General features: G+C 38.8%; 2 protein-coding genes across 2 annotated transcripts; both read right to left on the bottom strand.

The window, feature by feature from the left end:
- Nucleotides 1-2,499: 2,499 nt before the first annotated feature.
- On the bottom strand, nt 2,500-9,110 carry LOC102078701 (dynein heavy chain 8, axonemal). Its single transcript, XM_025905475.1, has 5 exons — nt 9,090-9,110; nt 3,879-4,011; nt 3,569-3,777; nt 3,272-3,493; nt 2,500-2,978 (listed from the first exon to the last, which is right to left on the bottom strand). Exons 1-5 carry the CDS (start codon nt 9,108-9,110, stop codon nt 2,811-2,813), a joined length of 753 nt encoding a protein of 250 aa, XP_025761260.1. The 3' UTR covers nt 2,500-2,810.
- Nucleotides 9,111-19,969: 10,859 nt separating this feature from the next.
- LOC102079385 (deleted in malignant brain tumors 1 protein) lies at nt 19,970-23,861 on the bottom strand. Its single transcript, XM_019352469.2, has 6 exons — nt 23,820-23,861; nt 23,614-23,701; nt 22,292-22,600; nt 20,733-21,047; nt 20,387-20,535; nt 19,970-20,167 (listed from the first exon to the last, which is right to left on the bottom strand). Exons 1-6 carry the CDS (start codon nt 23,859-23,861, stop codon nt 20,066-20,068), a joined length of 1,005 nt encoding a protein of 334 aa, XP_019208014.1. The 3' UTR covers nt 19,970-20,065.
- Between the last annotated feature and the right edge of the window lie 1,304 nt (nt 23,862-25,165).

Here is a 25,165-nt window from a genome sequence, read left to right as displayed (position 1 = left end):
GATGAAGCTGTGATGGGTTTATGGCACGTTTGGTTCTGGAGAAGAGTTTTACTGTCGGTGCAGGTGAAATGATCAGAGGTTACAGCCTCTGGTTAAAGTGGAGGCAGCGATCAGGACGGCTGAGCAGCAGAGGTCTCGAGGGTCCTAAAGTGTAAAAGCATCAGTGTTAGTAACACAAAGATCCCACACAATGGGTTCATCCACACAACACTAACATCTAAATCCATGGCAGGAACTCTTCCAGTGTCCTGAAAAATCTGCAATGCTGAGATTAAAATCTGTCTGCTCATCTTAATGCAATATTTACTAAAGTCTGGTAGAAGTTTTACTGATGTCCAGTCACTTAGAAGACGTGTGGATAGGTGGTGGGTTGTAGAGCAGACTGAAAGCTTTAAGTTCATCCTCTGATTAAAAACTCAGACCCACAGATACAGGAAGTATAACCCTGGTGTAAGACAGGAAACAGCAACACGGCAGCCATCTTTTTCCTCCCATGATGACCAGTCTCCCAGCAGCAGCTGGGGTTTGTTAGATCCTGTTCGTTCCAGAGGAAACAGGCTAAAAGAGTCGATCGGGGGGATCATGGTTTTATTATGTACTCGTTATGATGAAGCTCTGGTTGTGTGTTAGAGACAGAACCTGCAGATTCCTCCGCTCTGCCTCCTCCTCTGCAGGAATCAGCCTCTTGGCTGGTTTTATTCACCAATGTGAATAAAATCATCAAACTAATCCAAGTTCATTGTGAAATGCCTGAAAATGGAGGAATAAATCTGTCAGTTACCGTATAAAGTTTGAGTTTGTCAGTGTTTTACATGGAGACGGTTGTCAGATGTTGAATGTTTAGCGTGAATGTTCCACATCTGGAGAAACCTTCAAGATTAAAGCCAGTGAAAAGTGAAGAGTTTCTGCAGCAGCCGCAGTTCCTGCAAATCTGTTCTTTCAAAATAAAGTGAAAAGTCTAAAATTATATTCACGACAGGTTCAAAGGTGGTCACATGGTTTTGGTGGAATCCCTACATGGGCGCGTCTGAGTGATTTTGATTCAGATTCGTGCAGCGTGGAGCAGTAAACACTTGTTTTTGTTCATCTGGACTCATGAAAGATTCCAGTTAGCACATTTCCAGCCAATGAAATGTAACTACAGATGAAGACAAACACATTTAAACTGCCTGACTCTCGAGTGTGGCTGCATGCTCCCATTTTCACTCTGTTTTAGTTTTCAGTTTAGAGGAACGCTGCAAACTCACAAAAACTTCTTTCTTGTGAGGTTTTGTTGGCAGACTGATAAAAGCAGCAGCAGCTGGTGTTTGATGAGGCAGACGTGTGTTTCCTGTTCTGTAATAATCAGTTTGTTACCATCACATAATGAACTCGTGACCAATGAGGCCGTCCTTGTGCGGTTCTCTGGCACCAGCGCTGATTCTGACTGTGACCTTCACCTCTGCAGGGTCGCCTCTGCTCATGGCTGAGCTCGTGTTTGTCAGGCTGACAAAATAAAAGCTTCTTCATTTCTCAGGCTGAAGAGGAGTCTGCTCTTCTTCACCAACAGGAAGTGAAACATTTCTCACTGATTCTGAAATCTTCACTTGTCTCACAAATTCACAGTAACACACACACGGTTGTGTTTTCATATCCTTGTGGGGACATCATGCTTTCCTCAGCCTTTCACTCTAACCAATAAGACTGAATGCCTAACCCTGACCTGACTGTCCCGGACACTAAAACCACATCCTGAGTCTCAAAAATGTCTTCAAACTTGTGGGGACGGGCATTTTGGTCCCCACAAAGACATGTAAACACGCACACAGGTATTAATGACCTCACAGGTTCATGTTTGGGGTTTTTAGCATATTTGTGTGTCGGTCAGATTTAATTCACTCTTGTTTTGAGGTTTTGTGCCTTTTTGTTTCATTCTTTGTGCGTTTATTTTCTCTTTAAGCCTTTCAGGACTCATGCTGTTGGCTTTTTCCTGCTGTGTTATTGGCATTTTTAATTTCTAAACTTCTTCTAAAAGAAGGACGATGGAACATTGATGTGAAAATAAACATGATCATTTAATGTTTTTGTCAATCATTAAATCCTGGTCTTTTATTTTGGTGCTGCATTGTTCACAGAAACACATATTTTCCTCTTTCTTCCTGTTTGTGTGTTTTGCCTGTTTAGCGCTGCTGAGCAGGAAAACCCAGACGAACAAAAACCTCTTTTAAGTAAATGTTTGAGTCACTTTGGGTCTGAACTGTAAAAAACTGCAGACTGAAACAGATTTGAAGGCATCACAGGAACAGCCTCACATTCAAAACATGAAAGAGAGGACTTTTATTTTGAAACACTCAGGAAATGACAGAGGGAAAGTTTTATAATTAAAACAAATTATTATTTTATGCATTCTAAGTTCATACAGCCACCGAAACTGTGATGATCCTCACATCAGCTTTACTGTGTGAGGTCACATAGAAAATCATTATTGTTACTATTATTATGATTATTATGATGATTATGATTATTATTATTATTATGATTATTATTATGATTATTAGAGACTTGCAGAGAGGTGGAAACATTTTGATTTTCATAAATTTAACAGACTAAAAACCTACAAACATGTTTGGTGCTGAAGAAAAATGGAAACTATCAGAACATCAGAATAAAAAAGCTCAAACTGAAACCTGTGGGGAGGTCTGAGTGAGACACAGCAGAGCCCCACGGTGAGTGTCTGTCTGTGTCTGTGGAACAACAACGTTTGGATCACTTGCAGTCGTAGAGCAGCGCGGCGCCTCGCAGCGTCCAGCGCTCGGGCGGCTGCACGCTCCTCAGCTGCAGGGAGAAGATGAAGTTCGGGTCGGTGCGTAGAGGCTTCTTGTAGACGGGACACGAGTACAGGCTGACCGCCCCCCGCCGCCAGGGGGACGCTTACTGTCGGCCATGTTGGCTGAGCTGACGGCGAAGACGTGGACCACAGGGAGGGGGGTGAAGAGGACCTGAGGGGCGGAGACAAACTTATTATTACTGAGCAAAAACAAAAATACTTTGATTTCATTTAGTTCCTAAATTTTAGTTTAGATTTAGTTTCTAAATCAATTATTAATTCATAATTTTTCATTAGATTAATCTTTTAAAAAATCTTAAAATGTTTTTGTGTTAATTTACAAAACAAATACAGAAACAGTAAAACGTTGGACTTTTGTTTGAACACTGAAGTTTTTTTAAAGCTTCAGTTTATTATTTTAATCTAAGTAAAAAAAAAATTTTTTTTTAAAAAAGACAAACTAACTTTGGGCGGAGCCTCAGCGAGTTTGGCGCCACGTCTGTCCCATCCCGCTCCATCCAGAAAGAGGCCATAGATAAAGACTCCACCCACATCTTCAGGGGGCGGAGCTGAGACATCCTCCCTCATCATCTTGGTGACATCGTTGCTAAGGGTGACCGTGTCCAAGGCCCAGCCCCTGGACAGGTTGGAGCGTGTCGTCTCCTGGCGCATGGCGGTCAGGAAACCCTGAAGACACAAAAAACATTCGGAAAGAAAACTGAAGAATTCCAAAACTCCAGATTTCCGGAACAATGAACCAACCTGCGGGTTGAAGAAGCCGGTGAGCCAGAACTGGTTGGGCCGCCCGGCACTGATCCACGCGCTGAGCTGCTGGTTCCTCTCCAGCAGCTCGCTGAACCAGAAGCCGAGCGTGGCCGATGGCCAGCTGAGCCTCAGCCACAGGCGCAGGATCCGAGCATCGAACATGCTGTTGAGGGCGTCGCGCAGGTCTTCAGACATGATGATGGTCCCTGCAACTGCGGAAACGCGAGTCAGATCGAGCGTCAGTGAACGTGTGTGTGTGTGTGTGTGTGTGTGTGTGTGTGTGTGTGTGTGTGTGTGTGTAACTGACCATCGATGGCCAGTCTGAGGTCAGTGAGTGTGCTCCGTACGCTGCTGATGACACACTGCATTCGGTCCAACTCCTGTCGGAGGAAGATGTTCATTGGCTGAAGAGGACCCATCTTCTGGAGTTGACCTTTGACCTATGAAACACACAGAGACGTCATGTTTCTCCAGAGGACTCATGAACGTGTTTGTTGGTTCAGAGATGCTCTGCCAGATTCTGCTGATGATTTAAGTCCCAGCCATCAACACAGCCAGAGTTGATAGATTTCAACTCTTCCAGAGCATCGAGTCAATCCAGATCCAACTAATCTGATCAGACCTGTCAGGAAAAATAATGAAGAATATTCTGAGATTGTTAATGTAAGGAAGAATAATATTAACAAAGTATTTCAGGCACAACATCCAAGAACAAAGTGATCTTCAGTCTCTTGAGTATCTGAAAGTTATCTCACCTGAACAAATGACACCAGCAGTCTGATAATATCCACAGCTGTATGTTCCAAATCCAAGATGTTGACACTAAGTTAGAGAACTTTCATTTCCTGAACAGGTCACATTATCAAGCCAAATCTGTCCACCTACTGCCCCAAAGTAAGCTGAATGAGGAGCCTGTAGTGCCGTCCCACAGTTTAACTGTCTGCAAACCACCTCTGCATCATTTAAGTCCCAGCCATCATCACAGACTGTTCCCCAGGTGTTGCCGTAATAGATTTCAACTCTTCCAGAGCACTGAGTTGATCCAGACCCAAATAATCGGACTGGATCTGTCAGGCATTAGAAGTTATTTAGATTTCAATTCCTCTTTGCACTTGAAAACCCCCCAAACACTTTTATAAATTTATAAAGCACTTTTAAAAACAACAGCAGGGCTGAACAAATGCTGTGAAAACATTTAATGTATGACACACAAGACCAGGCTGACCAGCAATGACATGAGTATCTAAAAAGTTTGTCACCTGAAGAGATCACACCAGCATCCTGACCATGTCCACAGTTGTTTGTTCCAAATCCACTGTGTTTACACTTAATTAAAGAACCTTCATTTCCTGAACAGGCCACATTATCAAGCCAAATCTGCCCAGTTCCTGCACCAAAGTAAGCTGATCGAGGAGCCTCTAGTGCCGTCCCACAGTTTAACTGTCTGCATGTTATTGTAATAGATTTCTACTCTGCCAGAGCGTCGAGTCGATCCAGACCCAGCTAATCTGGTGGCTGAAAACAAAACACAGAGAAGCTACGTTATGCATACAACACACAGGATTTGTAATCTTCATCAGTAGTTGCCCACATATAGCAGAATTATAAAAAGTTATTTTTCACTGTAACAACCACAAACATGTTCATTGAATCATATTTCATAACCTTAAATGCAAATATAAATTGCGAATTTTTAAATCATATGCACAAGTTTTGTAAACAAGTTATTTGCAGCCATTTACCTTTTACTCTTTTTTTTATAACCATTTCAAACTATTTACAGAACAATCAGCTGTTCTGCATTCAATATGATGCCACACAAATTATTTGTGCCACTCCACAAAAAAAAATAAAATAATTTCTGTCCACTATAAAGGAGAACGTCACAGCCTGATACCTGCAGGTCTGACAGCAGCAGGTGTATCACTGCTGTTTCTACCTGGAGACAGCAGTCGCCTCATTGTTCTGACACACAACACAAAACTATCCACAACACTACACACTAACTACACAAGACAACACATGAACTACACACCCCAAACACGCTAAACGTCACAAATCTCTCACATCTCAAAACTCACTCTCTCTCTTTTTCTGCTCTCTCTCTCTCTCTCTCGCCGTCAGTCCTAAAACTTCCCCCTCTTCCTAAACAACCAAATGTCATGTTGCTATATCATTTTTGATTGGTCGACATGGTACATTTTTCCACCAACATGAACGGGGTGTTTTTTGTTTAGTTTTTCTATTTTTTGGTCATAAGCAGAGAGTGCTTGCTAGCACTGTCCTTAAACAGTAAACATGACGAAACTAAACACGCGCATATATTGTTTATCATGACTCTGGTTTTACGAGGCCCATCAACACAATTTACCACGACTACTTTATTCTTCCTCAGTCAAACAGCAGCACTCATGCGATTGTTTTGCCCCCCCCCAGCTCCAGGTGTTGTGCCAAAAAGTGATCGTCGGGCAGAAAGTGATTGCCGTCCGCGGGAGCGCGCAGCTGCTTAAAGTTGTAGTGCCCAGATTACTTACAGCTACTTCCGTGCAACTGATATAAGATGCAGTAAGCTGAACACAGCTTCAACCGTCTGTTTGTTGAAAAATAGTAATGCGACCGCACCGCATTTTCTTCTTAGTAACGGTAACGGCGTTGCAACGATAGAAATAGTAATTAGTTAGATTACTCGTTACTGAAAAAAGTAACGTTACTTGTAACGCTGTTATTCCCATCACTGCAGATTATTAATACTTGTTGCTAATCCAATTCCAGCAAAGATCCTGTAAAATGTAAATGAAAATGCAATTTAACAATGCCTATATTCTTAGGTCCTTAAGGCAGTGCTTCATTAGAAGCAGGGATCATTCGTTCATGGAAAACACTTCACGATGTCGGAAATATTTGAACTCTGACATCTTTCTCTGTGAACAGGGTTTTCCATCCACAAATGTGAGTTAAAGCTGCATGAATCAGAGACGAATCCACACTTCAATTCAATTTAATGCAATGTTAGGGCCAAATCACACCACTCATGCCCTTTTTATATTGTAGGATAAAGACCTGACAATAATACAGAGACAACCCCAACAATCAGACAACCCTTTATAAGCAAGCAATTGGTGACAGTGTGAAAGAAAAACTCCTTTTTAAAAGGAAATAAACCTCTGGCAGAACCAAGCTCAGGCAGGGTGACTGGTTGGGGTGAGGGGGGACTCATTTATGCATGAGTACTGTCTTTTCCAGGGAACAAAGTGGACCCAGGACTAATGAGCAGCTAGAATCTGATATCATACAAGAATGGGAAAACATTCCTCTCACAAACATCCACCAACTGCTCTCTTCAGTTTCCAGACATGTAGTGACTACTGTTAAAAGTAGAGGTAATACTACAGAGTGGTAAAAATGGCCCTGTCCCAAATTCTTGGAGACATGTTACTGCCATCAAATTCAAAATGAGCATATGTTTTTCTTAAAATGGTACGTTTTCTACATTCTATTGGAAATACAATTTGGATGTATTCGATTTACAAATCATTTATTTCTTTTATCATAAAATTAAAAAGTAATTTTATTGATATTTTTTATTTAAAAGTAACATTTTAAAAATAGCCTTAAAAACTAAGTCGGAAAGAAAAAGAGTTTAATTCTGACTCACAAAGCCTTTCAGCTTCTAAATCTGAATTACGACAGATGATTCAAAGTGGACTTAAAACACTACATGTATAGAGGCTAATTTACGCCACTGAGCCCTGCCCCCCAAAACTGACATGGGTGTAGTTTGGTCTGTGAACCTGCATTTAAGATGTAACTGTTTTTTTTTTTTGTCAGAAAACCAAGGATGTAGTGTCTACTTTCACTCTCTTATTTTCCTGCACCTGCTCTTCTTCCACGGCACCTGTCTGCTGTGGCGTGCCTCAAGGATCTGTGCTGGGCCCTATTCTTTTCTCACTGTATAGCTCAATAGGCACAATCTTTGAGAAATACAATATCGCTTTTCACTGTTACGCTGACATACAGATCTACTTTGAACTTGCTGATGATCCTCCTCTGTCTCTGCACTGCTTTCAAAAGTGCATTTGTGAGGTTAAAGAATGGCTCTTAGGAAACTCTCTTATCTTAAATGATAAGAAAACTGAAATTGTGGTATTTGATAGCAATATTCCTCATGGACAACTTCGTGATGCCTTTGGTTCCCTTGCCAGCTCCCTCTCTGACACTGTTAGCAATTTGGGCATGTTGCTGGATAGCTCTTTTAAATTTGATAAACAAGTGTCTGCTGTAGTTAGATCTACTTTCTACCAACTGTGTCTCATTTCTAAGGCTAGGCATTATGTTCTGCATAAGGACCTGGAAAAGCTTGCTCACGTCTTTGTGACCTCTAGGCTGGATTACTGCAACTCCCTTTATTTCTGTCTTCATTCTGCCCTTCTTCACAGACTGCAAACTGTTCAAAATGATGTGCCATGCCTTCTGACCGGAACTGGGAGGTTTGCCTCTATTACCCCTGGTTTAGCTGACCTGAACTGGCTACCCATTAAATACTGCATCCAATTTAAAATACTGCTGCTTACTTTTAAAATGATCAACGACACAGCCCCGAGCTACCTTATCAAACTCCTTAGATCGTACATTCCCGCTCCAGCACTCCGATCATCTACTCAGTTACTCCTGGTGCAGCCAAGATCTCGGCTGAAGTCTAGAGGCGACTGTGCGTTTGCCTTGGCTGCACCAGATTTATGGAATAACCTTCCTATTGCTATCCACGCGTCTGATTCTGTCCAATCATTTAAATCACGGTTAAAAACCTATTTATTTAACCTTGCCTTTCCTCCTCGTTAATGCCTGTATCTGATCCCTACACTATTTTACCTGTTATACATATCTTTTATGGCTTTTAAAATGTTTTACTTGATATGCATTTTATGCTATTCCTGTGTATTAGTGACACTGACCTGTTAGCATACTTGGTACTTTGTTATGGTCCTATAATATTTAATAATTTTAATATTTATAATATTTATGTCTTATTTTCTGTCTTTTACGTGAAGCACTTTGGTATACCGTTGGTTTTTAAATGTGCTCTATAAATAAAGTTGTATTGCATTGTATTAATTGCATGTTTAAATGCAAATCTGGAGAGAACTAAGAAAACGTAACCTGTGTGTGTGTGTGTGTGTGTGTGTGTGTGTGTGTGTGTGTGTGTGTGTGAGAGAGAGAGAGAGAGAAACATAAAAGGAGGAGAGAAAAGTGTTCTTCTTTTCCAAGTAGTACAGAAATTTAAATAAGCAATGCGAGGCACAAATGAGGGCAGTGCTATCTAGTACCTTTAAAATAGCTTTTTTTTATATATAGCTTGTATATAAAGGGTCTTGAGCCAACTGTTGTTGGGATTTAGCGCTATATGACTAAAATAGAATTGAGTTGAACAGAATCTACTTATTGTGTAGCTCAGAGGAAACAAACAGGGTTGAAATCAAACTTGAAACTTGAAGTTGTTAAATTGTTCTTGGATACTTACCAGCCTGCTGTGAATGACCATCTGCAAAGTGGAACATAAATTAATATGTTAAACCAGTGACTGGTTTGCACCAGGAAGCGTGTTTCAAAGAAAACAGAAATATGTGAAAGTTCAACTTGGATCTGCTCTCTCATTGTTTATGTCTGGGAACTTTCACAATTGCTGATGTGAACATTTTGGGAAAAGTTCAGATTACAGTGATGTGGAATTTGTCAACAAATTTTGGTTTCTCACTAACCAAACAGCACGGGGAAACAAATCTAAACATTTAGTGAAAAGGAGTTTCATGATTTACACCACCTGACATGTAGTAGCTAAAACATGTGGTGCTATAATGACCAGTTTCAACATTATAACAATATTATAGATGCAGTGAACATTAGTAACCATTTAGAAAGTTTTATAAACACCAAGGACAACTTTACAATACAGGTTTGTTCACTGGTCAACAAACCTGTTATTAACCAGTTTAGTAGATATTGTTAAAGGTAAATTAAAACGTCCTCGTTATTGTTACTCTTGATTAATATAGTGTTATTGAATTCAGCACTGCCAGTCACAAGGTCATTACTTTCTATTTGTCAGCATAAAAACACTATCACTTGTTTTGTTTTTTTTAAAGTAATATTTATTCCTTTTTTACCTTGGCTTTTAAATCAGAATTAGTTTATACTACTTTTATTTGTCTTATTTCTTACTTACCTTACTTATCTTACTTATCTTAAAAGTACAGCACCTTGGTCAATAGTTGTTTTTTTAAATGTGCTACATAAATAAATTTGACTTTGACTACATAAAAGGTCATTTAAAAGAAAATTAATGCATTGTAATAATAATGTATTCTTTGACCTGGTGGATTTAAAAAAACGTTCCTTCTTTGATCCATTTTGACTCACATTCCCATGTTGTGTCAATCTACAAACAGGTTAACAAGTTGGCTCATTTAGAGTATCTAAAGAACACATTTTTATCTGCAATATTCTTTAATTAAATTAAAATAATTAAATAAAAATCAAACTTCTTTCTCACCTTTGCATAAAAGAATAGTTATCACAGAGAAACAGGAGACAAACAGTTGGAGAGCCATTTCTAGCCACACCTGTTTTAATTTGACTTATTAAATACAGATAACCATATGCTGAGCTCCACCCACAGGCTGATGTGTCTTAAATGGCCTTCCCATCACTGAACAATGAATGAACATAGATATGAAACAATATACCAAATCAAAGAACGTACCGGTCTTTGAGGACACTGACTTTTTAAATAAAAGCTGTCCATCAGGTAAAAAGCATCATTACTCTTATTGATTATTGATTAATTTAATGACCCAAAAAGGGAAACTATGTGATTGGCTGTGTGTGGACATTGACAGTGGACATTGGAAATTGACACAGTGGCGTGCGGTGAATTTTCCCAGTACACAAGCAAACACAGCTGAAAATAAATGGTGGAAGCATTTTCAAACCATTCCCTTAAGAAAAGAAACAATAAAACACTACGAAAACACAGCACGCATAAAACTATTATTGGACAAATGTGCATAAAATATTAACAGCAAACATCAGCTGAATTAAAAGAGTTGAACATTGTGTAACATGGTTAACTGTCAGTATCTACGGGGGATTCAAATATAAATGAAAAATGTAGGTGAAGTGTTGGCAGAGCACAATAACATACACCGTGCAATGTGTCTCCCTGCAGCTATGTAAATATGTAAATATGCTAACAGTAAAGGGCAAATCACATTTTAAAACACATTCCATTTCCACCTATTACAAGGTTAATGTATAAGGGTTCATGGTTAATCACACAGTCATATCATGTGGTAAGTAAAATAATTAAAATTTACTGGCTCATTTGGAAATCAGGCCAACCCTCTCATGACTGCTGGGTGGTCCGAGCTGCATAGTGTAATGGAAAGACTACACACCTTTGTCGCAAGTTCGATTCCCACCCGGTATCCAATAAGGGTCCTGGCTAGACCCCCCCATGCTAAAAGCCAAGCCCTGGAATGGCGTGGCTACGTCTGCAGCTTGGACACAAGCATTTCACTACATGTTGTACACTGTATGATTGAGTATGTGACAATAAAGTTTGGTTGTTGCTGTTGAGTTTGAATTCTTGTTTATCATTAGTCACTCCCTTTGTTTAATCTACAGATTAGATTGTGATTTATTCTGTAGCATCAATTCTTATTATAATTTGTTACTAGTTACCAGTTGTGTTTATAGAGTTTAATTAGTTTTATCAGTGCCCCCCCCCCCCCCTTTCTCTTTGTGTTTTCCTGGCTCTTTTGGGTTATTTCCATCTGTTCATAGACTTTGTTATTTTGCTTTGTGTAACTTGGCAACAGTCAAAAGCCTCTAAATATTCCACACAGTCTTTAAACCCTGCATATAGCGACAAATCGAGACATTCTTCAGAGGTGTATTTATATATCATGTACCTCATTATTTTGCATCACTACTAGCAATAAAGTACCTTATAAAGTGGTGTGTGTATAACTAAATATCAAATATGAGTTTTGCTGAATGCTTGTCTGGAAGTTTTTAACAGCTGATTTTTAGTAACCCCCCCCCCCAAGTTAAGCTAACAATGCTTAGAATTAATTCTTTACTGCGTTCCAGTTTATTTCACTCTGCCTCTGAACTGTCTTGCAAGTACACACCTCACTGGACTCATAACTGAGCATCGAGTCGTGTTAAACAAACACATCTCCTTGTTCTTAAAGAGTGCTTACCTTTAGCGACCATCATCCTTCGGTGCTGAGTCACGTCCTCTAACAGTTTGCATATTTTTCTCCTTTGTCTTTTACTCTCAACAGCAACATCCTGATTAAATTTCCCAATGCAAATCTCTCTGTGCCGTTCTGTGCAATGTAATTCTTAAGATTCTGCTACTTCTCAGTGTCAAGCTGACCTTACTGAATGGAAGACTTCATATTGTCTTACTCCGTCTCCATATAATCCTCCACATGTAAAACATGTTGCTGTACCATTTTTGTTTTATGACACAATATTCTCACATATATAACTTGTTTATATAAATACCAGTAACAAAAACATACAGACTGCTGTCATACAGAAATACAGAGCTGTGTTTCATGATGAAGGTGAATGTTTTACTCTGGAAATTATAACAAAGGAGATGAAAGAAGACGCCGGAGACGTGTGAACTTGTTGTATTATGCAGTGAAGATGAGTCGGTGTCACGATGAGACTGGGCCATGTGAGACCACCATCATGTTCGACAGAGGGGAGCCAGGGGAAGGCAGCTGCATTCATAGAGAAGTTTCGACATGACTTGGAAGCTCACGGAGTGTGTACTTCAGAAAGGTCAGAGACATAAATATGAAATTAACCCATTTAAAATCCTGTCTCTTTTTCCCCATAGGACAAAAAATGCCCCCTTCCCTGCAACTGCTATGAAAGTACTATGTAGTAGTACTTTTGGTTTTTTTTGCCAAGAATCAAGTATTTATTCTCAGTGTCTCAGTGATCTCTTATTCCTGCTGGTCACCTATTCCACAACTTAGACACTTCCATTACTCACACTCTCATGACACATACACAGTGTTGGGCAAGTTACTTTCAAATAGTAATTCAATTATAGTTACTAGTTACTTCTTCAAAAAAGTAACTGAGTTAGTAACTGAGTTACAATATTCTAAAAGTAATTAATTACTTGGAAAAGTAACTATTGCGTTACTTAAAAAAAAAAACAAAGAACGTTTAACCCTCTGGCGTCCAGGGTATAATTGGCCATTTTTTTACTACTCTTGATTTTCTCTCCACATTTTACCTTTAAAAACTATTTACTTTGCCTTGTTTGGTATCATTCTTTTTAGCGCAACCTCGCGTGCCTGAATTTACAGTTATGTTCTCATTTTGTCATACTGTATAACCAGAATTGATCTAAAATCAGACAAAAAACATAAAATCAGAGTAGAAAAAGTTATATTTTTACTGTAACAACCATAAACATGTTTAATGAATCATATTTTATAACTTCAAATGCAAATATTAATTGTCAATTTTAAAATCCTATGCACAAGTTTTGCAAACAACAAAGTTATTTGCATCCATTTACCTTTTACCCTTTTTTTAAATAACCATTTCAAACTATTTACAGAACAATCAGCTGTTCTTCAATAAGATGCCACACAAATTATTTGTGCCACTCCAAAAAAATCATTTCTGTCCACTATAAAGGAGAACATCACAGCCTGATACCTGCAGGTCTGACAGCAGCAGGTGTATCACCTCTGTTTCTACCTGGAGACAGCAGTCGCCTCATTGTTCTGACACACAACACAAAACTATCCACAACACTACACACTAACTACACAAGACAACACATTAACTACACACTCCAAACACGCTAAACGTCACAAATCTCACATCTCAAAACTCGCTCTCTCTCTCTCTCTCTCTCTTTTCCTGCTCTCTCTCCCTCTCTCTTTCTCTCTCCCTCTTTCTCTCTCTCCCTCTCTCTTTCTCTCGCCGTCACTCCTAAAACTTCCCCTGTTTTGTTTTGTTTTTTTGCTCATAAGCAGAGAGTGCTTGCTAGCGCTAACGTGGCGAAACTATTGAGGAAAAAACGCCGCGTATATATCGTTTATCATGACTCTGGTTTTACGTGGCCTATCGACACAATTTATAAACTAGCACCTTGTTGCTTTGTCTTTAAGTGGTCATGTGATTGGCTTACCACGACTACTTTATTCTTCCTCAGTCAAACAGCAGCACTCATGCGATTGTTTTGCCTCCTTAGCTCCAGGTGTTGTGCTAGACAGTGATCGTGATTACCGTCCGTGCGGGAGCGCGCAGCTGCTTAAAGCTGTAGCGCCCAGATTACTTACAGCTACTTCCTGGAGCTGATATAAGATGCGGTGAACTGAACACGGCTTCAACTGTTTGTTGAAAAATAGTAACGGACCGCGTTACCTTGTTAGTAACTGTAACGGCGTTGTAACGATAGGAATAGTAATTAGTTAGATTACTCGTTACTGAAAAAAGTAACGCCGTTAGTAACGCCGTTACTTGTAACGCCGTTATTCCCATCACTGCACATACATATAGGGATTTGGGGAAAGGGGACACTAAACGGTGTCCAGAGGACAGTCTGTTTATTCAGCCTCACCTCTGGTGCTGGTGCCCACCTCTTAATTTTAAATTTTAAATTCATGTAGACACTAAGGGTTCTCGGGAGGGGCCGTGCTGACGCCTGCTGTTATCTGGGCTATTGGCATCATGCCCCTCCCATGTTTTAAATGCACTTTAGAACAGCATGCAGCAACACCACATATGAGTGGGTGGAGTGAGGTATGGGGTCTTCATGCCCCCATTCTCTGTTCGCCATATGGGGCGGGGAGCCGGGAGGAGGAGCTGGTCGTCCCTACAGCAGCAGGGAAGCCCAACCTGCTGCTGCAGGACTGCCTGGTCTGCTTATCTCCAGTGAAGAGGACCATCTCCTGGCTCTGGGGGCGGATTGCCCCTCTGGGGGTGCTGGTGCCTGGACCTGGGAATTTAAAGTATGTATGGGGGAGTGTCAGTGTGTCTACTGCGTTCATTTCTGTCTCCATGTTGGGCGAGTGCTGAGTATTTGTATATGTGTGCATGAGGGTGGGAATGCATGTTTATGTCTGTGTGTGCCTGTTTGTCTATGTCTTATATGTGTCAGGTTAGGTCTTAGACTCCAGCTCTCTCAGAACATCTCGCAACATCCCAGGCCGCTACACCTGACTCCCTGCTGGTGTGACTGGTGCCCCCACCCGCTGGTGCATTGGTGATTCTTGGTTTGTGGGGCTGGGTGCTCAGGTGTGTACTGGCTCACTGCCGGTGGCTGCTTAGCGGGACCTGGGCCCCCTGGGTCTTTCGGCTTCATGTCCTGGGGGCCGAGCTGTGGTTCGCCACACCCACTATTAGACACTTACATGGAGAAACCTTATGAACAAACGCGTGCTCACACACACAGGTGTACAAACAGGTACACACAAACACACACTATCACTATCACTCACTATCTTGTATTATTAGTACCGTGTGCTGTTCAGTAACGTTTATTATTTATTATTTACTGTTGTTAATTCATATTTTGGTCATTGCCTTGGTTTCTCTGCTGCGTTTTTTTTTTCAGCAGTTGTTGAAGCTGATTCTCAGTTTTTCTTCTCTCTCACACCATTATCCCACATCAATGGCAAAACACACTTGTTTTAGCATCATGGCACCCTTGTAGAAAACATTAAAACAGTGTTACATTTTGCTTCATGCTCTGAACGGTAGCACCACCTGGTGGACAAATATAAAAACTAAAAATTTAAGGTGAGTAGTCAAAAATAAAAGCGTGCATCAGTTGATGTTAAATGTGGGATCAAAAATGACATTTTAAGGATTTTCAATTGGACCTTTGTTGACCTTTTGGCCATTTTAGGATAAAATGTGGCAGCTTTTCTGTAGCTTAGCCATTTGAAGCTAATTTCTGAATTTGAGTCAAAAATTCTAAAAATTTTTTTTAAAAAATTATATCCTCTGGCAAATATGAGCTATATTCATTCAGCACAGCCAAAATGCCATGAACATAAAAAATGGCATGACATGGAAATTTGTGCCACTCCAGAAGAGTGCCCTGCTGACCACCAAGCAGTCATAATCCCTACATTTAAAGTCCCTACTCTCACCTCCACATTCCTATCTTTCCTTTCAACATACCTTACCTCACTCTCTTTATCTTTGGCCAACAGTAGAGGGTTTTCATCAGCACCCTTGTGGCCAACTGGAGGTGGTCTCTGTCAACCCAGCTCTTAACTGATCCTGTGTGAAAATGTCCTTGATTATGAGCCGCATATTTAATTTGTCCAAGATTTTACAGTGAATGCTGTTCTTAAAACTTCTCTGCCTTGAGGCCAGTGGCCATGGCGGGGTTTTCTGTGTGAAAAACAGTGATGACTTAGATTATACTTTTTGGTTTTGCAGAGGCTATTCTTTATGAACAGAACTACTGGAGCGCAAAGCGTGAGATTTAATGTTTGTGTGTTATAATCTTACTGTGAACAGCTCAGTATTTTTGTATGATGGGATCAAATAAAAAAAGATGCATTAACTAATGGAGCTAGCTTGTTGATTGGTATAGCATCACATCTTTCTCAACATCAGTGACATTAAAGCTAGTGTGAAGTGCTGGATATGCAAATGCAATCTAAGCCTTATCTAAGATCTGTGGTCAGCAAGTCTGACCACAGATCTATCAAAATGGATACTGAGGTGAACAATTTAAGAGCAGCTTAGTGCTGCTGAATCTTTGATTTTATTTATGTTTTGCTGCGTTTTACTTTTATCTATTTTAAAGAGTGAGTGTATTATTTTATTTTATATGCTTAAAACTAATAAAACAAGTTTTTAAAAGAGACTTTTTCATTTGATTCAATTTTATATGATGGATTATGCAGAAAAAATAGAATTAGGCTGAAAAGGCTGTTGCTTTATTACGTATTCAGGTTGCGTATCATGGTTTAAAAACGTAATAAAGTAACTGATTACGTTTGTAAATAAGTAATCATTAAAGTAACGGGATTACTTTCTTGGAGAAGTAATCGGTAATTTGTAACTAATTTATTAACAAATTTCCCACATAATAATGATTTAAGTGCTTCTAAGAAGCATTTTGCATTACCCAGGAACATTTATCTACCTAAAAATGAGATTCAATATTTAATTCTGGAGTTATTAAAAAAGTTAGGTAGTTAGTGTTCAAGGAAATGGTTCTACTGGATTTTCCTTGAATATTCTGGAATAAATAAGTATAGTTTGAATTCCCATGATGAACATACTTTGCACATTTTCCCATCCATAATAAACAAATTATTCTTATCTGGGGGTAGAAAGACATCATTGCTCTGAGCTCCTGGTATACCATTCACAAAGCTGATTTCTTTCTTCTGCAGAAATGGATTTTATAAATCTCCCAGCAGGAGTAGATGTAAACAACGTTGTCGATATCATGCGAAATAACTCAGGATGCATTAACACTTTTGATGAAAAAAGCTTTTCTGCAATTCTTAACAACTGTTTTGACGTTGATACTGACAGCTTTTTCAAGAGCTGTTTCAAGTTCAAATGACACTCCATTACCTGAAATCCATTTCTCACTTTCACCATGCACACACGCCCCCTGCTGCTTCTGCTTGTTGGTGCAAGAGAGAGGAAATGTTAGCTTGCTTTGACACTTGTAGGAGAGGACGGAGTGAAGCACTTCCCTGGGAAGATATCAGGTCGAGCCAAAAGGTGGACCCGAGGAGCAGAATCATAAATCTGTGTTTGACTTAAGGCAAGCTTTATTTACAGACACAGTGCTATATAACCACACAGGAATGGCCAAGGTTTCACCATGATAACCGAAACAGAGGAAAACAATAATTTATAACTCAGAGCAGCAAGTTAGAGGAGTTCACAATAAGACTGTTACGCTTACCTGTTACACTGTTACACAGAGAGGGCGGGGGAAGGCAAGTGAGGGAGGCAGGCTGGCTGCACTGGACTATGGTAAAGACCAGGCAGGCAGAGTAATCCAGGAGCCATGAGTCTAAGACAGACACAGTGAGTATCAGACAAAGGGCGACCAAGTGTTACCACAGAGATAGTAGCACAATCTGGTGGAGAACTCTCTTATGCCTCTTATGAAAGATTTAAGGTGAAATCATTTTCCAACTAGTCAAAATGGTTGTAAATGATCTGCAGCTGGCTGATTGGATAATATTTTGAAGCTGAATTATTGGGTACAGACTGGTGAAATCAGAAGTTTTTTCACCATCATAAATATTTTCATTGCATTTGTGGGTCCACCAAAGAGCGTTTCTAGGGTTGTGTTTGGGCTTTTTGTGAGCCTGCAGGCCTTCACTGAGGAATCTGTCATTTTTACTCATGTCCACTCACATTCCCACTTCACAAACTTTTCATAATATTGTGGCGTGTTGGGGGAGCAGCTAGTTCTCTCCCATCATGCCTTGGGACATGTGCTGCTGTTTAGATGTTCTTCTTTTATTGTTTATGATTACATTACTTTTAACTGTTTTCTTAACTATTGTGTTTAAAGTCACAAAGTCACTGACAGTTATTGTTTTATAGAAAGAATGCAGTACCATAAGTGAGTTCTGTTATGCTGCTATTGACGCTCGAAGCACAGTGTATCACAAGCAAGTGTTTAATAAAAACCTCCACCTATCCTACCAGCTTGGGGTCAATCAGCAAGCTCAATCTCTGTGTGGTGCTTCCTTGTTAAGATTCCTGTGCTTTCCACAATATGATGTTGGACAGTAAACAGTGGTCCCTCATTTATCGCGGGAGTTACGTTCCAAAACTAACCCGCAATAGGTGAAATCTGCGAAGAAGCAAACTTTATTTTTCTTTTTACAATTATTAAAGATGTTTTAAGGCTGTAAAGCTCCTCACTACACACTTTATACACTTTTCTCAGACAGGCACGAACATTTTCACACTTTTCTCTCTTGTTTAAATGCTCTCAAAGTTCAAACCTTCGTAGAAAAATAGTTCAGTATTATAGAATGAAACGGGTGCTTTTGACGGTGCAAAACGTTTCGTCGACATTGTTGTGTTTGTTGGGGAGAAAACTTACAAACATACAGTACAGCACTTCAGAGTCACGCTGCTTGCGATCGAAGATTTATGTAAAGTTGACAAGCTGAACACATTCTGTACTGTACAGGAGACACGGCACGAGGTTGATTGACAATGGTCTACAACCAATCAGGACGCAGAACACAATGCGCTGTTAAAAAAAAAAAAAAAAAAAGCATGCAAAATGCAAAATGCAAAAAAAGCGATGCTGCAAAAGGTGAACCACAAAACAGCTCGCACAAAACAACACTTTGCTTACTGGGCTCAGTTCACTTTCAGGATGACAGCGAAGGTCAAGGTGGAAGAAGAAGAAGCACAGCTTTCCAAAGTGTTTCCACACAAGTGATGAAGTTTAAAAATGTTTTAAAAAAGGTGCACTGAGTACTGAATATCATTTCCCCTGAGACACTCACTGATAGATAGAATTTTTTTCAAACATGCAAATATAACTGAAATAACAAGAGAAAAGAAGAAAAAACAAACAAACAAAACAAAACTGTGTCTCAAGCCAAAAAATTTTTAATCAAATGTGAAAAAAAGATTAACAGACTACAAGAAAAGAACAAAAGCGATGGAGGACAATTAAGAAGAAGAAGCTTAAGAAATTACGAGAAGTTTGGATGATGATATTAAAGGTGGTGATACCAGATACTGACTTTCAGGGTTGTTAGAATTTCACAGACTCTGTTTTTGCTGTAAATACTGCATTCATTTCCCATTTTACAAGAATATAAGGAAAGGTGGTCCAAGATTTTTGGTTAGTACTGAACATCTAAAGGAACTCATATGAAAAAAAAAATGCACACAGAAATGGGAAAAGTAGGGTAGCACAAAAGCGTAATGATGATGTAATTTAATTGCAATATATAACAAAGCCAAAGATTAAAAAGGAAAGGCCAGCTAAAATGTAACATGCTTTTTTTCCACTAATAAAGAGAAAAATATTCGAAGCTTTAATTAATATCCAGGTTTGAACTGAAATGGGTCCTAGTAAAACACACAGACGCATTTTATTTGATAGTTTTTCAGTCAATTCTCAAATAAAGTGGTTTGACTTTCAATTCTGACTTTGTGAGAGACAAAGAAAAAATGTTTAAGGACAAGAAAGCTCAAGGAAGATATATTTCCATATGTTTTGTTTTTCATGATGCAAACCACATGGAAATATAACTTCCTTACCTTGAATATTAATTTCCTTTACCTCAATTCAAAGCAGATGTTACCACAACAGAAAACAAGCAAACACACAGATATCATGTGAAAAGTAAAGATTAAATGAATCACATCACTTTTACAGGCTGTAAGCCGCCTTTATCCAGCTATTGAAACAAACAGTGTGAACTATGGAGTACACGTCTCTTGTTTTTTGATGTCTTTCTTTTCTGGAAGTTTCCACCAGCTCACTTTTAGGTCGCCACTCGTACCTACCAGCTCATTTTTGACCTGCGCAACAGAAAAGAGAATTTAATGATTACACCACAAATCATAGACTGTTATTGTTACATTTTAAATGATATTTGACACGAAAGAGACACAAAAACCACTAATAAAGCTGGTTTTCTGGGATTGTTCATTACCCAAGACTGTTTTAAAAACATCTGAAGGGTTTTTTCATTAAAAATAAGTATAGACACTTTACTAAGATTTCTTAACATAAGTTACCGAATTAATGACAGACTCCATCACAGCCGGGTCTTTCATGTCCACGGAGGAGTCGACAGCAGCCAGATTCACTTTCACCAAGAACTTCCTCCAACTTGCTACTTTCTCACTGGGCGTCACACCTTGTGAGATGACATCTGCCCACGGAGCTGGTAAGATTATAAATTCCTTCTTAATTTCAGTTGTGCGCTCTCTCAGTCTCAGACAGATAACACTTAACCTTCTGTTTGTACCTGTTTAACTCATGCATCCTTTGCATTTGAAGACTGTAAGAGTAGTTGTAAATATATGCTTCATTTACAGTGTTTGACATCTTGTGGATGACCAAAAAATATATATATCTCACCTGAACAGATGACACTAGCGTCTTTAGAATGGTCACAATCATGTACTCCAAATCCACTGCGTTGACAATCACTGAGAAAGCTTTCATTTCCTGAACAGGTCACTTCATCAAGCCATATCTGTCCAGTTCCTTCACCAAAGTAAGCGTTCTGAGGAGCTTCTAGTGCCGTCCAACAGTTTAACTGTCTGCAAACCACCTGGGCATTATTTAAGTCCCAGCCATCACCACAGACTGTTCCCCAGCTGTTATTGTAATAAACTTCAACTCTGCCAGAGCACGTTGTCAATCCAGAGCCAGCTAATCTGATGGGCAAACCTGAAAACAAAGGTTTAGTGCACAAATGGCAATATTTGATAGGAATTTGAAGTACTATTGTAGAACTTGGGTAGACAATTACAAAAATCTACTGTTGATTTTTGATCACAGTAAGTTTAAGATTCATTTTTATGCGTAAATTTACATTAAAAAAAACCATGTATATTAGGTAGACATTTGCAGTTAAAATGTTGTTTGTTATATAAAATTAATGGATTTACTTTTTCAAAAACCTCCAAAAAATCCTAATGTACCATTCTGTTAATGATAGATGGTTTAAAATACAAACTGATTGGTCAGATATTATTTTACATGAAATCCGGAGTAATTAATGCACATAAAACCTGAAAGAGTGCCCTTATTAAGATAATAGGTTTAATTTTTTTTAAAATGTCATTAAATGTCATTACTACATCTCACTTTAAAAGAATTTTTTAATAGTAGCATTTCAACATTTAAAAATATAAATGATCTACTGGCAGCGTGAGACCATTCCATCATCATAAAAACTGTTACTTATTTTAAACTACAGGGAAATGTTAGTCCTCTTACACTGTGGTTCAGTAACAAAAGTATACAATGATGAAACTGAGTTTTTCTTAAATAATTAGGACACACTTACTTCTTGATGTCAACATTTAATTCGGTTAACGAACAGACCACAACAGAAAACAACGGCCCCATTATCAACATTTTTGATGACAAAACTCAAAATTATGTGAGGTTTCCAACAATTTGTTATACAAATGAAAGTGAAGTGGGAGGATGGCAACCTGCCATTTCTCTGTGCTGAACACAACCAGGCCCTCTCCTACCTTCACTCACGCACCTTATAGAACAGTTTAGAAGAAGTGGCGAAAATGTGGAGCAGAAAGCTAACATAGAAAAGAAAAATAAAACTCAAAACAGATACAAAGTAACTAACATGTTAGCTGTCAGGGGTGCTGCTGCTGCACCGTCAACAGCAGCAAACAGTCACAGGAGGCTGCTGTTAGCAACAGCTGTGGAGTAGTGCAGGAGGAGGGACAGCAGTCCAAACAAGAGAGTAAAGAAGAGACAGAGGAAGGTGTGTGCGTGTGGTTTTATTTGTTTATGACTGACCATAATGGGATGCCTGGACCAAGAATACCAGGATCAATTTTTTTCCCCAGTCCAGCCCTGATATAAACACTGTAGTTGTGAAACAAATAAAAGTTTTGTTCACAGTATCTGACATCTTCTCGATGACCCAAAATATTTCTCACCTGAACAGATGACACCAGCATCCTGATCGTGTCCACAGTTGTTTGTTCCCCATCCACTGTGTTGACACTCAGTTAGAGAGCTTTCATTTCCTGAACAGGTCACATTATCAAGCCAAGTGTGTCCAGTTCCTGCACCAAAGTAAGCAAACTGAGTAGCTTCTAGTGGCGGTCCACAGTTTAACTCTCTGCAAACCACCGCAGTATCATTTAAGTCCCAGCCATCACCGCAGACTGTTCCCCAGCTGTTATTGTGATAAACTTCTACTCTGCCAGAGCATCGAGTCGATCCAGACCCGGCTAATCTGGTGGCTGCAAACAAAACACAGAGAAGCTACGTTGTGCAAACAACACCCAGGAATTGTAATCTTCATCACTAGTTGCCCACATATAGCAGAATTATAACAAGTTACAATGTAAAACAAATCTGAAAATTTTAAGGTAAAATAATAACAACAAAACAGGAAAAATTATGAAAATGAACTAATTTGTAAAAAATATAGACATTTTCAAAAATGAAAATACTTTATGCAGCCTTAAATTTGCACAACATGTTGGGCATGTTTTATATTAAATATAAATTTACATGTAAAAAAAATCTGAACTTTCCACAATGACATCAGTGTAGTGCTGCGATACAATTGATCAGACTTGAACTGCAGAGTTTTGTCACTTGGGTTTAATTATGTAATAGTATGTGAAGAACCTCGTAAGTTTAATTAATATTTAATGTCAAATAATATACCAACCATAAGTGAAACTAGTCACTAGATTTAATTTCAACAGTCTACTGTAGATTTTTGATCACATAATGATCACACAAGTGTTAATAGGCATTTTTTGTGTGTAGATTTACATACTACTTGCTGTTAAAATGTCATCCTCACATATCAAACTACTTGATTTACCTTTTCAAAAATCTCCAGACAAGCCTTATTGAATGTTCCATACTGTTAATGATAAATGATATAAAGTAAAAACTGATTGATCAGATGTGAAATCCTGTATGTTTAATTACTATGAACTGTGAAACATATGCACTTATTAAGATATTAGGTTGGTGTCTTTTAAAATGTCTTAATATTGCTGTAATACAGCATTACTACATTACAATTTACAGTATTTTCATGTAAAAACATTACCAAATATTATTTAAGGCCACACGAAAAATAAACCAAAGTTAGAGAAAACTACAGTGAACACAGCAAGTCCTCGTGGTGCTGGAAACACCTTGGGAAGGCTGGTCACTTGTGGACAGAGAAACTGTTTCAGTCCAGGTACAGCTGACAGCAGGTGCAGCTCAGTAAGTGTTTCATTCTCTTTACAGTGAAGCAGAATGACATGGAAAGGAGGCAGAAGACCATTGCTTTGGTCACTATTGATGAGACAGTTCAGGTTGGACAGATAGTTGAACTAAGATGAAACTTAAACACAAACTATTTACCTTCTGTTTGTACCTGTTTAACTAGTTCACCCTGCTCATTTGAAGACTGTATGTGTAGTTTTTACAATGACTAAAAATATATCTCACCTGAACAGATGACACCAGCGTCCTCAGAATGGTTACATCCATGTACTCCAAATCCACTCTTTGAACACTGAGCTAGAGAACTTTCATTTCCTGAACAGGTCACATTATCAAGCCAAATCTGTCCAGTTCCTGCACCAAAGTAAGCCATCCGAGGGGCGTCTAGTGCTGGTCCACAGTTTAACTGTCTGCAAACCACCGCTGCATCATTCAAGTCCCAGCCGACATCACAGACTGTTCCCCAGCTGTTATTGTGATAGATTTCAACTCTTCCAGAGCATCGAGTCAATCCAGATCCGGCCAATCTGATGTCTGAAAAACAAAACACAGAGACCACAGATTGTTGAGAGAACATACAGGACTTGTAATGTTGATCACTAGTTAAACACATAAAGCAGAATTATAGAAAGGAAAAGGAAACAGTAGATTTCTAAAACAAATCTGAAGCATTAGAAATATCCTACTAGCTGGGAAAAAAAGGTAAAATAAACAAAAGTACCTAAATTGTAAAAAATAACCATAGAAATTAAAAACTAAAATACTATTCTTTGTTTCCTTAAATTGACATGACATCTTAGGGATTTGGGGGATATTTCATGTTAAATAAAAGAAATACCATAGAATATTAAAATGTCATTAGAAGCTTTAATTTTTTACCCATGTAAAATCTCTCTGTGTATGTCTATGTGTTTACTATGGGTACTTGTTTTTACTGTTTTGCAATTTTGAAAATCTTGTACATTTAATCAATATTTAAGACAAATGAGAGAAACAAAAGTCAAAATACAATTGGAACCGAGTTTTTAAATTGCAACAGTCTACTGATAATTTTGATCTTTTTGTAATGTGCATATTTCATGTGTACATTTACATAAGTCTTTTATATTAATAGATCTTGACATTTCAAATCAGTGCTTCCCAACCCTCGGGCCATGGACCGGCACCAGTCCATGAGTCATTTGGTACCGGGCCGAGAGAGTTGAGGCTCGGGTGTGAAACTCATGGTTTTTATTGGTTTTTAGCATTCACTCGGCATTATAAAAACGACATTATAATGATATTATATGAGCGTTTATATTATATTATAAATGTTTATATTATAAATATCAACACTCATTGAGATATTTGCTTTTTAAAAAAATCCCTCACAAACAGAAAGAATTACTACATTATATTTACAACCACAGACCACAGATTGTTGAGAGAACACACTGTATGCTCGCGCGCGCGCGTGTATATATGGTAAATGGTAAATGGCCTGTATTTTGTATAGCGCTTTACTAGTCCCGCCTAGGGACCCCAAAGCGCTTTACACATCCAGTCATCCACCCATTCACACACATATTCAC

Source organism: Oreochromis niloticus, linkage group LG3, assembly GCF_001858045.2.
Source record: "Oreochromis niloticus isolate F11D_XX linkage group LG3, O_niloticus_UMD_NMBU, whole genome shotgun sequence".
Classification (NCBI taxonomy): domain Eukaryota; kingdom Metazoa; phylum Chordata; class Actinopteri; order Cichliformes; family Cichlidae; genus Oreochromis; species Oreochromis niloticus.
This window is presented reverse-complemented; position numbering and strand designations above follow the sequence as displayed.

What these genes read in the sequence shown, in the direction of transcription:
- LOC102078701 (XM_025905475.1), bottom strand. Translation starts at nt 9,110, where the DNA reads ATGGTCATTCACAGCAGGCTG. An exon ending in CCTCAGACTGGCCATCGATG is followed by an intron (nt 3,778 to 3,878) that starts GTCAGTTACACA and finishes CCGCAGTTGCAG; the next exon opens with GGACCATCATCATGTCTGAA. An exon ending in CCGGCTTCTTCAACCCGCAG is followed by an intron (nt 3,494 to 3,568) that starts GTTGGTTCATTG and finishes TTGTGTCTTCAG; the next exon opens with GGTTTCCTGACCGCCATGCG.
- LOC102079385 (XM_019352469.2), bottom strand. Translation starts at nt 23,861, where the DNA reads ATGGATGTAACCATTCTGAGGACGCTGGTGTCATCTGTTCAG. An exon ending in TGCTGGTGTCATCTGTTCAG is followed by an intron (nt 21,048 to 22,291) that starts GTGAGAAATATT and finishes CTTTGTTTTCAG; the next exon opens with GTTTGCCCATCAGATTAGCT. An exon ending in TGGAGTCTGTCATTAATTCG is followed by an intron (nt 20,168 to 20,386) that starts GTAACTTATGTT and finishes TCTGTTGCGCAG; the next exon opens with GTCAAAAATGAGCTGGTAGG.